General features: G+C 41.6%; 1 protein-coding gene across 7 annotated transcripts in view; it reads left to right on the forward strand.

Moving 5' to 3' along the window:
- Nucleotides 1-2,233: 2,233 nt before the first annotated feature.
- LOC123951655 (gamma-secretase activating protein) overlaps nt 2,234-12,579 on the forward strand; it is an 84,156-nt gene continuing 73,810 nt past the window's right edge. For 3 of the 7 annotated variants that reach the window (XM_046020491.1, XM_046020489.1, XM_046020490.1), the window contains exon 1: nt 2,298-2,699. In XM_046020491.1, the coding sequence (XP_045876447.1) occupies nt 2,591-2,699 (109 nt within the window). In that variant the 5' untranslated portion in view covers nt 2,298-2,590. Of the gene's footprint in view, nt 2,700-2,775; nt 2,856-12,579 lie in introns of those variants that run through there. The other 4 variants (XM_046020486.1, XM_046020488.1, XR_006820492.1 and 1 more) reach the window with 3 other exon arrangements.

Consider the following 12,579-nt stretch of genomic DNA (forward strand, 5'->3'; position numbering starts at 1 on the left):
TCTTCCAAATAAATAAAATCTTTAAAAATAAATAACATAAAATCCCCAAGAAGCAGAAAAATTTCTTCTCTACCCAAAGCCAGTTCCAGTGCTTAATGAGTCTGTGAAGCAGTTTTCTTGTTTCCAGCTTTATTGACATATAAATGGCAAGTGAAATTATATATATTTAACGTGTACAACGTGATTTGATAAACATTGTGAAATGATCTCCACAATCAAGTTAACACCTCCATCTTTTGGATGGAGCTTTTTAAATAAAGAAGCTATGACTGTCTTCAGTCCTGTCTTCTCTAGAATTCAAGGATAATCCACCAGCACTCTTCTTCTATAACCCTTCACAAATTTTAAGCCAGTAAGTCACCATTCACCAGTCTTTTCCTTAGCGAATGACCTCCAAAGCTCAGCCATTCACATACTGCCTTCATGGTTTGGGCCTCATCTTTCTGCTATCTTGGTCATTATGTTCTCTATGTTCCTTTTTGCTTAACTTTGAAGAGAATTTTTATATAATCACGGCCTCATGAGGACTATATATGAGGATTGCATCAGTCTTGCTTGGCAAAAATAGAGGTTAACTGTGGGGGGGGGGGCGGGAAACACCCAGAAACTTACTGATTTTTAAAATAGGCAAGTAAAAACTTCATGAATAAGGCAACAAGCCTCATTTGATGTGAAACATTTGTTGTAGTAACTCCCCATGACTTCCTTTTTGTGCACCAGCAATATTAATAGCCTCATGAAACATGTCTGCTAAATCTTCATGCACTTTACAGGTGGGAGGATTTTCCTCCGTAAATGATTAATGGAGTTCCACCTGAAATCATCCACTATCTCAATTGGAGAAACATGTCTCTAAGGCAAGATCAGTAGTTTCTTTTACCTTTCAAACCCTAGCAAGCCTAAGAAACATGTGATGCTCTGGCTAAAATGTTCGTTTCTGGGCCTTGCCCAGGTCTAGACCGGAGCCTAGGAATCTGCATTGAAAACAACTTTCCAGATGATTGCAACGCAGGCAGTTTTCAGATCCTAACTTTGAGAAACATGTGAAAAGGCTTTCTTTAGTCTATTACTGTATTGACTCATTCTTCAATAACTTGAGCACTTTTCAGGTGCCCTTGGTAGGAGGCAAAGGGACAAGGGGATATGCCAAGAATCGGATTTAATATTTATGTCTCCAGGTAGTATATGACTGTCAGATGAAACATACTTGCAATATCTCTCCAGGAGTTCAGGGTTGGGAAGTTTGCAGTGAGCTGAAGCTGTGGGGAGGCTTTGTGAATTCAGATTGGAAGGACCTATTTTTTTTTTTTTTTTTTTAAGGAGGGTGGAATCAGAGGGTTTCGGGAAGTTAGCTCAGTCTGGAGCTGAAGTTCTAGGTGCAAAGCGGGTAAAGGTCACTTAAAGTGTAGGCACTTTATCCTAGGGCGGTCAGCTGGTCTTCTGCATAGGGACAGAAGGATAGCTTTGTCTTGTGGGGGAGTAATAACCTGGCGTTGATGTTTACGATGGATTGAATCTGGCACAACCACCATTAAACTTACTGAGGGTACGTGCATGGGAATGGAAAGAACGCTGAGCGGCGGAATTAAGAAAACACTGGATTTATCTGTAGGGGTGGGCATGAGAAGTGCCCAATGTGGAAGAATGAGAACACCCCCCCCCCCCCCAAGTAGGCAGAGAGGCAGGCAGATTGAGAGAAGGAAGCAGGCTCCCTGTTGAGCAGAGAGCCCAATACAGGGCTCGATCCCAGGACCCTGGGATCATGACCTGAGCCAAAGGCAGAGGCTTTAACCCACTGAGCCACCCAGGCGCCCCAAGAATGAGAACACTTTTAAAAGACTAGACACAGCAGGAATCCTAAACAATTCAGCTTCGTAAAAGCCAGTTCCTAAAATCCTAAACAATTTCCTTCCTAAAAAGGGAACCTCTTGAACAGGCAGAGGACCTATTTGTGCCAAGATTGTTAACCCTTTCCAATGTCTCCCTGTCTCTCAAAATAGAACCGTCTTGCTCCCTGCTGCTACCTAAATACTGCTAATTAAACATCATCTCCCTGAAGCTGGCTCCAATAGCCCAAGATGCTGCAGGCTTCTGCCCCTGCGATGAACTAGAACCTTCTCAGATGAACTAGCTAAAATACCTCTGTCTTGTCAAGTGGTTTCCAACTTTGCTGCACAGAGGAAGCACCCGAAGATTTCATAAAGAAGAAAAGTAAGCCTAGCGCCCACATCTAACGAGCAGCATAGCTTAGAAACCATTGGTTTAGCAACATCTCCACGGCCCCTTAACAGCAAATCCTTCCACTGCCCTCCGCGGGAAGAACGCACGTCGAAGGTTCGGGTCCTGGGCTCTGCGCCGGCAGCCGTCTTCCCCCTCCCCAGCCCGGCCTGCCCAGCCCGCAGCAGGCCTAGGGAGGCGGCGCTCTGGGCTCCCCCGGGCCGGGTCGCAGCAGAACCGAAAGCGGCCGGCGCGGGGAGGCGGGGGAGAGGAAGGAGGGGCGGGCGCGGGGGGAGCAGGGCGAGGTGGCGCGCGCAGGGCCGGGAATGCCCGCGGCGCGGGGCCCGAGCCGCCCGGTGGCCGCGTCCGGGCGATGGCTCTCCGTCTGGTCTCCGACTTCGATCTCCGGAAGGACGTGCTCCCGTGGCTGCGGTCGCAGCGGGCTGCATCGGCGGCCGCCGGGGCCCGAGGCGGCGGCCCAGGTGCTGGAGGCGCGCGTCCGGTCGGGGTGGGGGCAGGTGGGAGACGGCGAGGGGGTGGAGTCTGAGTCCTTTTCAGCTCGGGGGCTCCCAAGCCGGGCGGAGGTCGGGGAATCGACCCGAGGGGGCGACGACCGCGGGCCCTGCCAACTTGTGAAGGTTGGTGCGGAAGGGGTGAGCTTCTCTGTTTGGAGTCCGGGCTTTGCCTCCCTCACCCCGGCCACTGGGTGAAGGTCAGGGGCAGCCCGGGGCATGGTCGTGGCTGTACTGCGCTGCTGCATCTAACGAGTCCTCCAGCTTCTGGCTCACTTGTTGCCCAGACAGTCACCTTTAACAGAAAGGCCGGGAACACTAGTGGTACCTCAGCATCATCTCAGCAGAGCAGGGCGTGGAGGAGCAGCTGCCAAGACCATTTTCCTCTGGCCCAAGGCTGCAAAGAGTAGAACAGGGTTTTCTCTATGCTTCATTCACATCTCACCTGCCGGGGAGGGTTCACCACGCCTGTAGGGGCTCTGCCAAGATTGGGGGCTCCTGAAAGTTGTTGCATTAGGAGAAAAGATGAGTGATGGCCACGAAGAAAACCACCATAAAAATACCCAACAGTTGCGCAGTCTGCCTTCACATTTGTGGGATGTTTCTGTGTGAACAGTGTCCATGATTTAGGGGACATGCCATTTCAGATGTGAGTGCGAGAGGGCAGGGGTCTGCTTTCAGGCTGTGAGCAGTGGACTGGAGCCTGCTGTTTTTCAAAGAGGCACCATGCCCATCGCCAGTAACCCAGAGCATAACACCACCTGAGACAGCAAAGAGGGGGAGTGAGACAGCAAAGAGGGGCGTGAGACAGCCACGGTCAGGTTTGCTATCCAGCTTCCTCAGGGTCAGTGAGAATACTCCTTCACAGTTGAGGCTTTGCTTTTCATCTGTCTCAAAAATCCTTTGTTTTGGTTTTGGTGAGGGAGGGAAAAGTGACTTTTGAGCCTTTCCAGCACTGATCTATCAAAACTTTAAAGAAGTGGAACTCTGTGATTTCTCACATTTTTTTTTTCTTTTTAAGAAGTTTACTGTAAATAATGATTCATCCTCAGGGTTTAAATTTAGCTTCAAAGCTGTCATACCCTGGATCCCGCCTTGTACATAGGAGCTATCCACTTCAGTGTGTTTTTCCTTAAACACTGTAGACTGCTAGAGGGTGTTTTTAGAAGGCTTATCCTCATATCTACAGTTTCTTCCCCCTTAACAGTGATGAGAGTTTTCTCTCCCTACCTTATACCTTCACACTATCCCATGGCTTTAGCCGAATTATGTGTAGGGTACCTTGTCTTGGTGCGTTGGTTATTAGTTCCAAATAAGGAGTCACGTTTGTGTAGCTCAAGGCTTGAGTTTGCTGAGGGGTCATTATTCGTAAAATTTTGCTTTTTTTTGGAAAAATATCTAAGTCTCCTGAAGAGATCTTGAAGGTTTAACTTTTTAAAATACAATAGGCAGCTCCATGCCTCCTTTCCACCACAGAGTAGTCCTTTCCCTGAGTTTTCACACTGTAGAGCTAAATGGCAGGTGTCTGCAAATGAAAAGCTGGGTGAAGTATGAAATGCCACAGTCTTACGTTTGGGCAATGTGTGTTGTGATTGAAAAAGCTGTGTGTGAACCAGCTAGCCTTTAGCTTCCTATGCCTTTTTGTGAAGAGACATAAACTTATGTATTGACATTCCACTAAACCACAGGTGAACTTAGGTCCTCAAAAGGTAAACCTACTAGAAATACCAGCTTTTTCTAATACTGGTAGTATTTTGCCCTTGAAGAACTCCTTGGCAAGATCATTAGCTCTGTTATGCTAAGAGAATTGTTAACTCCCGATGATCACCAGTGGGAGGTAGCCCAAAAAAAACCAGTTAATTCCTCTTCTCTAATTTGGAGTACTGGCAGGGGAACCTGGGATTCTATTTTATTTCTAGCATGGCTATTACTCCACACATTTGGCAAATTATTTTCCTTTCAAAGTGTCAGCTTTTCAAATGTAAATTATAAGTAATTATACCATTGTAATGTCTCTTCTCTGCACACACGCTCTCTCTATTTGAAGCCGTAATATTTTTACATCAACAAATACAATTGGAGATTTCTTATTGGTGCAAAGTAATACTCACTATCACATATTCCTGGCAAAACGACCAGGGAGCGAGGCTAAGTTGGCCATGGATATTCAGTGCCTGTGGGATAGTATTTTAGTCAACTAGGGGTTAAAGAGTAAGGAGACCAGATTTGGTTGCTACATAATGTTCCTGCTTCTGGGTTGAACTTTTGGAAAATAATCTCTCTTGAAATAAATGGAAAAAGTATTTCTTTTAAAGACTAAAACGGTTATACTAAAGACCATTTTAACACACGTACCCTATAAATAACAAAGCACAAAACCACACACTCACTTTAAAAAATAGAACAATATCAGGGGCACCTGGGTGGCTCAGTCGGTTGAGTGTCTGACTCTTGATTTCAGCTCAAGTCATGGTCTCAGGGTCCTGATACCAAGCCTCACGTTTGGCTTCATACTCAGTGCAGAGTCTCATTGATCTTGTTCCCTCTGCCCCTCTCTCCACTTGTGCATACCTACTCTCTCACTCTCAAATAAATCTATATATTAAAAAAAAGAACAATTATCAAGACTTTTGAAGGCTCTTGTGTTTCCAGATCTGATCCTACTTCTCTATCCCTCCTCTCCTTGTGGTAACAATCATTTGCATTTTTATCTTCTTTGTAGTTTTAACCTGTGTGTATAGCTCCCTATGCAAAATATCATTTCATTTTGCTTGTTTGTGAACTTTAAATGGAAGAACACTATATGCATTCTTTTTTGCTTTTTTTCTTTTCAATATCCACATTGACTGCTATAGGTCATTGACCATCACTGATGTATCATATTCCAAAGTGTGGATATACATCACACATGGTAGTGGACATGCTTAGATCTTCTTTTCTTTTCTTTCTTTCTTTTTTTTTTTTAAGATTTTATTTATTTATTTGACACAGAGAGAGAGAGAGAGAGAGATTGAGACAGTGAGAGAGGGAACACAAGCAGGGGAAGTGGAAGAGGGAGAAGCAGGCTTCCTGCGGAGCAGGGAGCCAGATATGGGGCTCGATCCCAGAACCCTGGGATCATGACTTGAGCCGGAGTCAGACGCTTAACAACTGAGCCACCCAGGCACCCCTAGATCTTCCTTTCAAGGAAGAGCTTGTCCCGAGTGCTATGAGGGAGATAAGCTTCAGATGTCAGCCCTTCCAGGGATTGCCATCTAGGAGGACTTTCTCATCCAGTGTCAGGACATTTCGCGCGTGGCCCACGTTTAATTAGGGACTGAGGTGGGGTATCAAGGCCTGGCCATTCTGACTCAACACAGGACAATTTTGACAATCCATTTCAGTGTGAGAGCCTCTCCCTTGGGGGATTCCAAAGTTACCTGACATTGCTGTAGCTCGGCTTCTCCCCCTTTGTGGTCCTTCCTCCTTCCCCTTCCAAGTGTTAATCCCACTTCACTGAACCTTCCCTGGTAAATATCCTGGATACTCACCAGTCTCAGGGTGCTTCCTAACTTTGCTTATCTTTTTCTGGTAGTGACTGTTGGGGAGTTTCTGGGGGTTGCTATTACAGTTGGTGGTTTTTCTCACTTTTTTTTTTTTTTAAGATTTTATTTGTTTATTTGTCAGAGAGAGAGAGCATGCACAAGCAGGCAGAGTGGCAGGCAGAGGCAGAGAGAGAAGCAGGCTCCCCACTGAGCAAGGAGCCTGATGCAGGACTCAATCCCAGGGTTCTGGGATCATGACCTGAGCCGAAGGCAGCGGCCTAACCAACTGAGCCACACAGGTATCCCGGTTTTGCTCACTTTCTTATGCCTGTCTCCTGGGGCACACATGCCCAAGTTTCTCCAGGATGGTTGTTTGCCTAGAGTTGCTGAGTTACAGGCTGTGCACATCTTCACTTTTCCTGAGCACTACCAAAATGTTTTCCAAGGCATTTGTACTTACTAACAATCCCATTCATGGTATAGAAAAGTTTTTGTACTCTGTATACTCACAAGCTCTTGATATTTCCAGATTTTTAATTTTTTGTTGGACTGCAGAGTCTAAATGTTATTTCATTGTGGTCTGAGGTTTAGCATCTTTCTATATTTATCGACCTTTCAAGTTTCCCCTTTTACGAGATGTCTGTTCATCCTGTCCATTTTTCTATTGTGTTTTTTTTTTTTTTTCATATTGACTTTTAAGGTTTCTTTGTTCTGGATTCTAATCCTTTGTTCATCTTATGTGTTGCAAATATTTCCTCTCACCTGTTTTTTATTTTTCAGTTTGTAGTGGGGTGCCTTTGATAAAGGGGGGTGTTTAATTTTAATGTAGTCTAATTTATGAGTCTTTCCCTTTTTGGTTTGTGCTTTTTTGGACATTTTAAAGAAATCCTCTCCTATTTAGGAGTCACGAAGACCTTTTTAAATTAACTTCTAAAAGTTTTGGTCTTTGCATTTTGTTTTTTAATCCATCTGGTATTTGTTTCTGTATGTGATATGAGGTAGGAATCAGACAGGGCCACAAGAGCCTTCAAGAGTCATCATAGTGTTCTGTTTTGGTTTTTTTTTTTTTCTTAAAGATTTTATTTATTTATTTGACAGAGAGAGATCACAAGTAGGCAGAGAGGCAGGCAGAGAAAGAGAGAGGAGGAAGCAGGCTCCCTGCCAAGCAGGGAGCCCGATGCGGGACTCGATCCCAGGACCCTGAGATCATGACCTGAGCCGAAGGTAGAGGCTTAAACCACTGAGCCACCCAGGCGCCCCTAGTGTTCTGTTTTTAGGCATGGTGGTGGGTAAATGGTTTTGCTTCATTGTTATGTATAAGCTTACATGGGTTAAAACATCCTTTTGTAAATTCTATCGGTTTTCTATATTAATAGCTCTTGTATCAGTAACCAAATAGCCCTACTTCTTCTCATTGATAGCAAAGCCCCTTCTGTCACATATCAAGTTTCCACATATGTGTGGGTTCCCTTTCCTGGGTTCTTAATTTTGTTCCTTTTGTCAACTTAAGATGAAGACATTTTGATAACTGTCTTTATGGTAAGTCTTAACACTGATGGAGTAAGCCTCCTCACCTTAGCAGTCCCCAGGACTATTTCATCTATCCAATGCGCTTTCATCCTCAAATATGTATTTGGATTCTGCCTATCAGATTTCACCAAAAAGTCTGTTGGAATTTTGAGTTGCATTGAATCTATACATCAGCTTTGGGAGAATTGACATCTTTACAATATGAAATTTTACAACTGTGAACCAAGTATAATTAACTTTTAGTTAGATCATCTTTATGACTCTTTTTTTTTTCTCTTTATGACTCTTACTGTCTTGGAATTTTCTTCATGAAAGTCCTGACCACTTTTTGCTAGACTTATCTTTAGATTGTTGTGGTATTATATTGCTTCCATAAATGGTATACTTAAAAAATTACATGTTCTAGCTGTTATTGGTATATAGAAATTCAGTGGATTTTATGTATTAACTTTTTAGCCAGTGCTTAATCTTCTATTGCCATGTATCACTTTCAAGAAACTAAGAAAAAGTCTGCAGTATGCAAATTTTCTAAGGTTTGAATGTCACATGTGTTTAAGACGAGAAAGAATGTAGGTTTTCTTGCCTATATTTTCTTGTGTGCTTTGATTACTCTTGGACCTGTAATACACCAGATTGATTCATTTTTCAGATACTATAATCATTTGTCTTTACCAGAGAAGTCATATATTTTACCAGTTGACTGACTTAAGAGTAATATTTTCTTGTTGCCTCTTGTATACCCCATCCCACCACCCCGCAGACAGGTTTTGGGGGCCAGAGTTCTGGTTTTGACAGATTGTCTTTATATATTGTTAATATTCTCTACTTTTCTTTCCCCTACCTTCCTAGCCTCCTTTTTTAATTCTCATACCTTTTTGTTACTTAACTAATCACCCCATCCTTGCTTTTTTTTTTTTTCATTTTACAGAATATGGGTATAAATCACATAATGATGCTTATAAGTTTAGGAATTATAATATCTGGTCATGTTGAGCCAAGGATTTATGTGAATTATTTGCAGAATAGACTTGTCATAAGTAGAATCATATTTTAGCACCTCCTGATCTATATAATAGGAATCAATTCAAATTTTTGTATCAGGCTCTGAGATGCCTCCCCACCCCTCCTCTTCCTAGTATGGTCACTGGAAGACAAGAAACACTTTTATCTGATTTTTTTTTTTTAATATTTTATTTATTTGACAGAGAGAAATCACAACTAGGCAGAGAGGCAGGCAGAGAGAGAGAGAGGAGGAAGCAGGCTCCCCGCAGAGCAGAGAGTCCGATGTGGGGCTCGATCCTAGGACCCTGGGATCATGACCTGAGCTGAAGGCAGAGGCTTTAACCCACTGAGCCACCCAGGCGCCCCTTTTATCTGATTTTTGTCTCAAAAACGTTAGGAACAAAATTTACACCTTTGGCTAGCATCTTCCTCTAAAGTGAAATCACTTGTGTTTAGCAAAGGGCTTGAAATGGACAAGAGTATCTGACCAACCAGCTTTAATTTTTTTTTTTCACCCAGCTTTAATTTGACATGAACTATGACTTGCCAGCACTTTTAGTATTGAGGTACTCTCCTTTTCTCTAACAGGTTTACTTATGCAAGTATCTACATTTTTTCTTCATGAGCTCTGAGGACACTGAACTGTAAAATTAAACCACATTTCCTCATTTGAATTGCTAAACTTCCTCCTCTGGACTTTCCAGCAATGAACTACTAGGAGAAGAGTCAGAATGAATAAGCAAAGAGGTTATTGAATACTCCTTTCAAAAGGGTGTGTCTAAACCATGAGCAACTAATCCGGGGAGGAAGGGCTGGTGGGTTAATAGCATGTGGTGAGACACAGGTCTCTGGATTTCCAACATTGCTAAATTTGTCTAATTCAAATGTTCTTGAGATGAGAACTAAGTACTTCATTACAGGATTATTTTAAGACTATAGTTATTACTACCTAACAGATCCATGCTGATATTATTTTTATTATTTATTTCAACTTTGTCTGTCATGGTTACATTATAACCTGGTCCTAGTTATGCTGTCTAATGGATATTGTTTAACAGATTGTACGAATATGTAGTTCAGTGGTTCTCAACCCTGGCTACACATTACAATTACATGGAGAATTAAAAAAAAAAATACACTCCACAACACCCAGCCTAGTAAAATCAGGATGTTTGGGGTAGGTCTTGGACATCTGTGTACTTTTAAAAGCTCCCCGAATCATTCTAACCCAAAGCCAGAGTTGAGAACCACTGGTTTAATGGAACAAGCATATATCCATATATAATGGATTTTTTCCCCCTTAACTGTTTAGTGTTTTGAAAATAGATGTGCTTTTGCAGGTAAATTGAATTTTCTTAGCAAGATTTCTTGTAAAGGAATTTCTTATCTTAGCTGAAACCTTTTAAGTGTACTTTTGAGAGGTCTTTCCCAGCATCCTTATAATCTTGAAAGAAAAAAATAACCCTCAAAATATTGACACATTGCATTCCAGAAGTTTTGAGTCATGTGCAGGATGAAAAGTAACTCCCTGAAATTCTCTTTGGATGTCTACAAAATCTACCTTAGAGGGTTTTTCAGTAATTATCCCTTGTCCCATTGTAAGCATGATACAGAAAACTTAGTTCATTCTGTTCATGTTTTTTTCTAGGCTTGAGATTAGTCTGTGCCACGTTCTCGATATGATATTGACCAAGTATCTGAACCTCACTGGAACTCAATTGTTCTCTTAGTACTGTGGGCCTATAATTCCTGACACGGTATGGGTGAGATAGAAAGAAGTCTGTAAATTGTTAAGTGCTATTTAGCAATAAGCTATTGAATCATACTGTTCTCCTAAGAGACTAGGTGATTATCCTTATTTTTTCATTAGTGGAAAGTGTGTCTGACAGCTCAATAAACATTGAAAAGTGTATATGTGTATTAAAGTATGTTAAAGTGTATTAAAAAAGTGTATTTTGTATTTAAAAAAAAACACAAAAAACAGTGCTTCCCCACTCCCTTTGCCCCACCGCTGGAAGACCCAGGCAGCTTCTTCCTGGGAGGGGTGGGGAAGATGTCGGATGATTCTTTAATTTTCTGTAAAATCTGCTCTTTATCTTTTCAAATGTTTCCCACTCCCAACTCCAGTGCAAGGGTTCTAGGTCACCAATTATCCTTGTTTTTTGTCCTGTTTTTTCCTTCTTTTTTTCTTTTTTTGGGAGGGAGGGGCAGCAGAAGAGGGAAAGAGAACATCTTAAGCAGGTTCCATGCAACATGGAGCCTAATGCAGGGCTCGATCTTACCACCCTGAGATCAAGACCTGAGCTGAAATCAAGTCATTTGCTCCACTGACGGAGCCACCCAGGCATCTGCTGTTCTGTTCTTTTTCATTCAGGAATACAAATTGAAATTTGCCCTGAGTTGTAGAATACTTTGCATATGTTTTTCTGAATATTGAAACTTGTCATAATCAATATAATATTTTTTTATTTTTTAAAAAGATTTTATTTATTTATTTATTTAACGAAAAGAGAGACAGCGAGAGAGGGAACACAAGCAGGGGGCATGGGAAAGGGAGAAGTAGGCTTCTCGCTGTGTAGGGAGCCCATTGTGGGGCTCGATCCCAGGATCCTGGGATCATGAACTGAGCCAAAGACAGACACATGACTGAGCCACCCGGGCCCCCCTCAACATAATATTTTAACATCTAAAACACTATTCGTGTGTAGGGAAAATGACTCAAGTTTAAGCAATTTGATTTTGAGGAAACTGGGGAAACGTATTTCTGTCTAATTGATGATAATTACCAAAGCTGTATCTACTAATGTTTAAATCCTTGAATTATAGATTTGAGAGGAATATACTAAAATTTTAGCTGAAACATGATGGTCAGTTAACTTTCAAGTTAAATGTTTTGTGTAAAGAATCTTTCTATCTTTGAGTTAAAGTATGGCTTTCATACAGAAAAGTACACAAATCATAAACGCACAGCTCGGTTGATTTTCACAAAGTGAAACACACCCATGTAACTAGCACTCAGCGGGAAAGAGAACATTAATAGAACCGCAAAGTTCCCCTTCATGTTCCTTTCCAGCAATCATTCATCTAGCATCATAGATTCATTTTGCCTGGTTTTGAAACTTGTGCATAAATTAAATCATATAGTTTATACCTTTCTTGGGAGGGGGAACTAACTGGGCTTTTTTTGCTATTATTTATATTGTATGTTACAACGAGTTATTTATTATGATTGTTGTACAATAGTCCATTGTTTGAGATCCCACAATTTATTCATTCTTTTTACTTGATGAATATTTTGGATTTCTAGTTTGGGCTACTATGAATCATAGTGCTACAGAAATTATATGTGTCATTTGCTGAAATATGTGTATATTTCCACTGTGTATATGTTCAGCTTCAGTAGCTACGAGTTTTCCAATTTACATTCCTGTTAACAGTGTATGAGAGTTTCAGTTCCTTCACATTTCTTGGCATCACATAATATGAAAACGTAGCAAGTCAGGGATTTGTATTGTAATCTTTGGGGTGACTAATGGAAGACTAGAAAAGAATATATAACTGATAATAAGTAGGAGAATGAAATAGTAGATTTTTGATACATCCAGAAGAAGGCAAGGAAAGACTAAAACGATTGAGTCACATAAAAAATAAATTGTGATGTGATTGATCCAAACCCCAAATATCAGTGATTAAATGTAAGTGGACTACCTACCTACCCTAAAGGATATTGCTTATAAGATTACATATCTTAGTATAAGGACACAGGAAGAGTAATAATAAAAGGATAGAAAAAA

The sequence above is a fragment of the Meles meles genome, chromosome 10 (assembly GCF_922984935.1).
Source record: "Meles meles chromosome 10, mMelMel3.1 paternal haplotype, whole genome shotgun sequence".
Taxonomy (NCBI): domain Eukaryota; kingdom Metazoa; phylum Chordata; class Mammalia; order Carnivora; family Mustelidae; genus Meles; species Meles meles.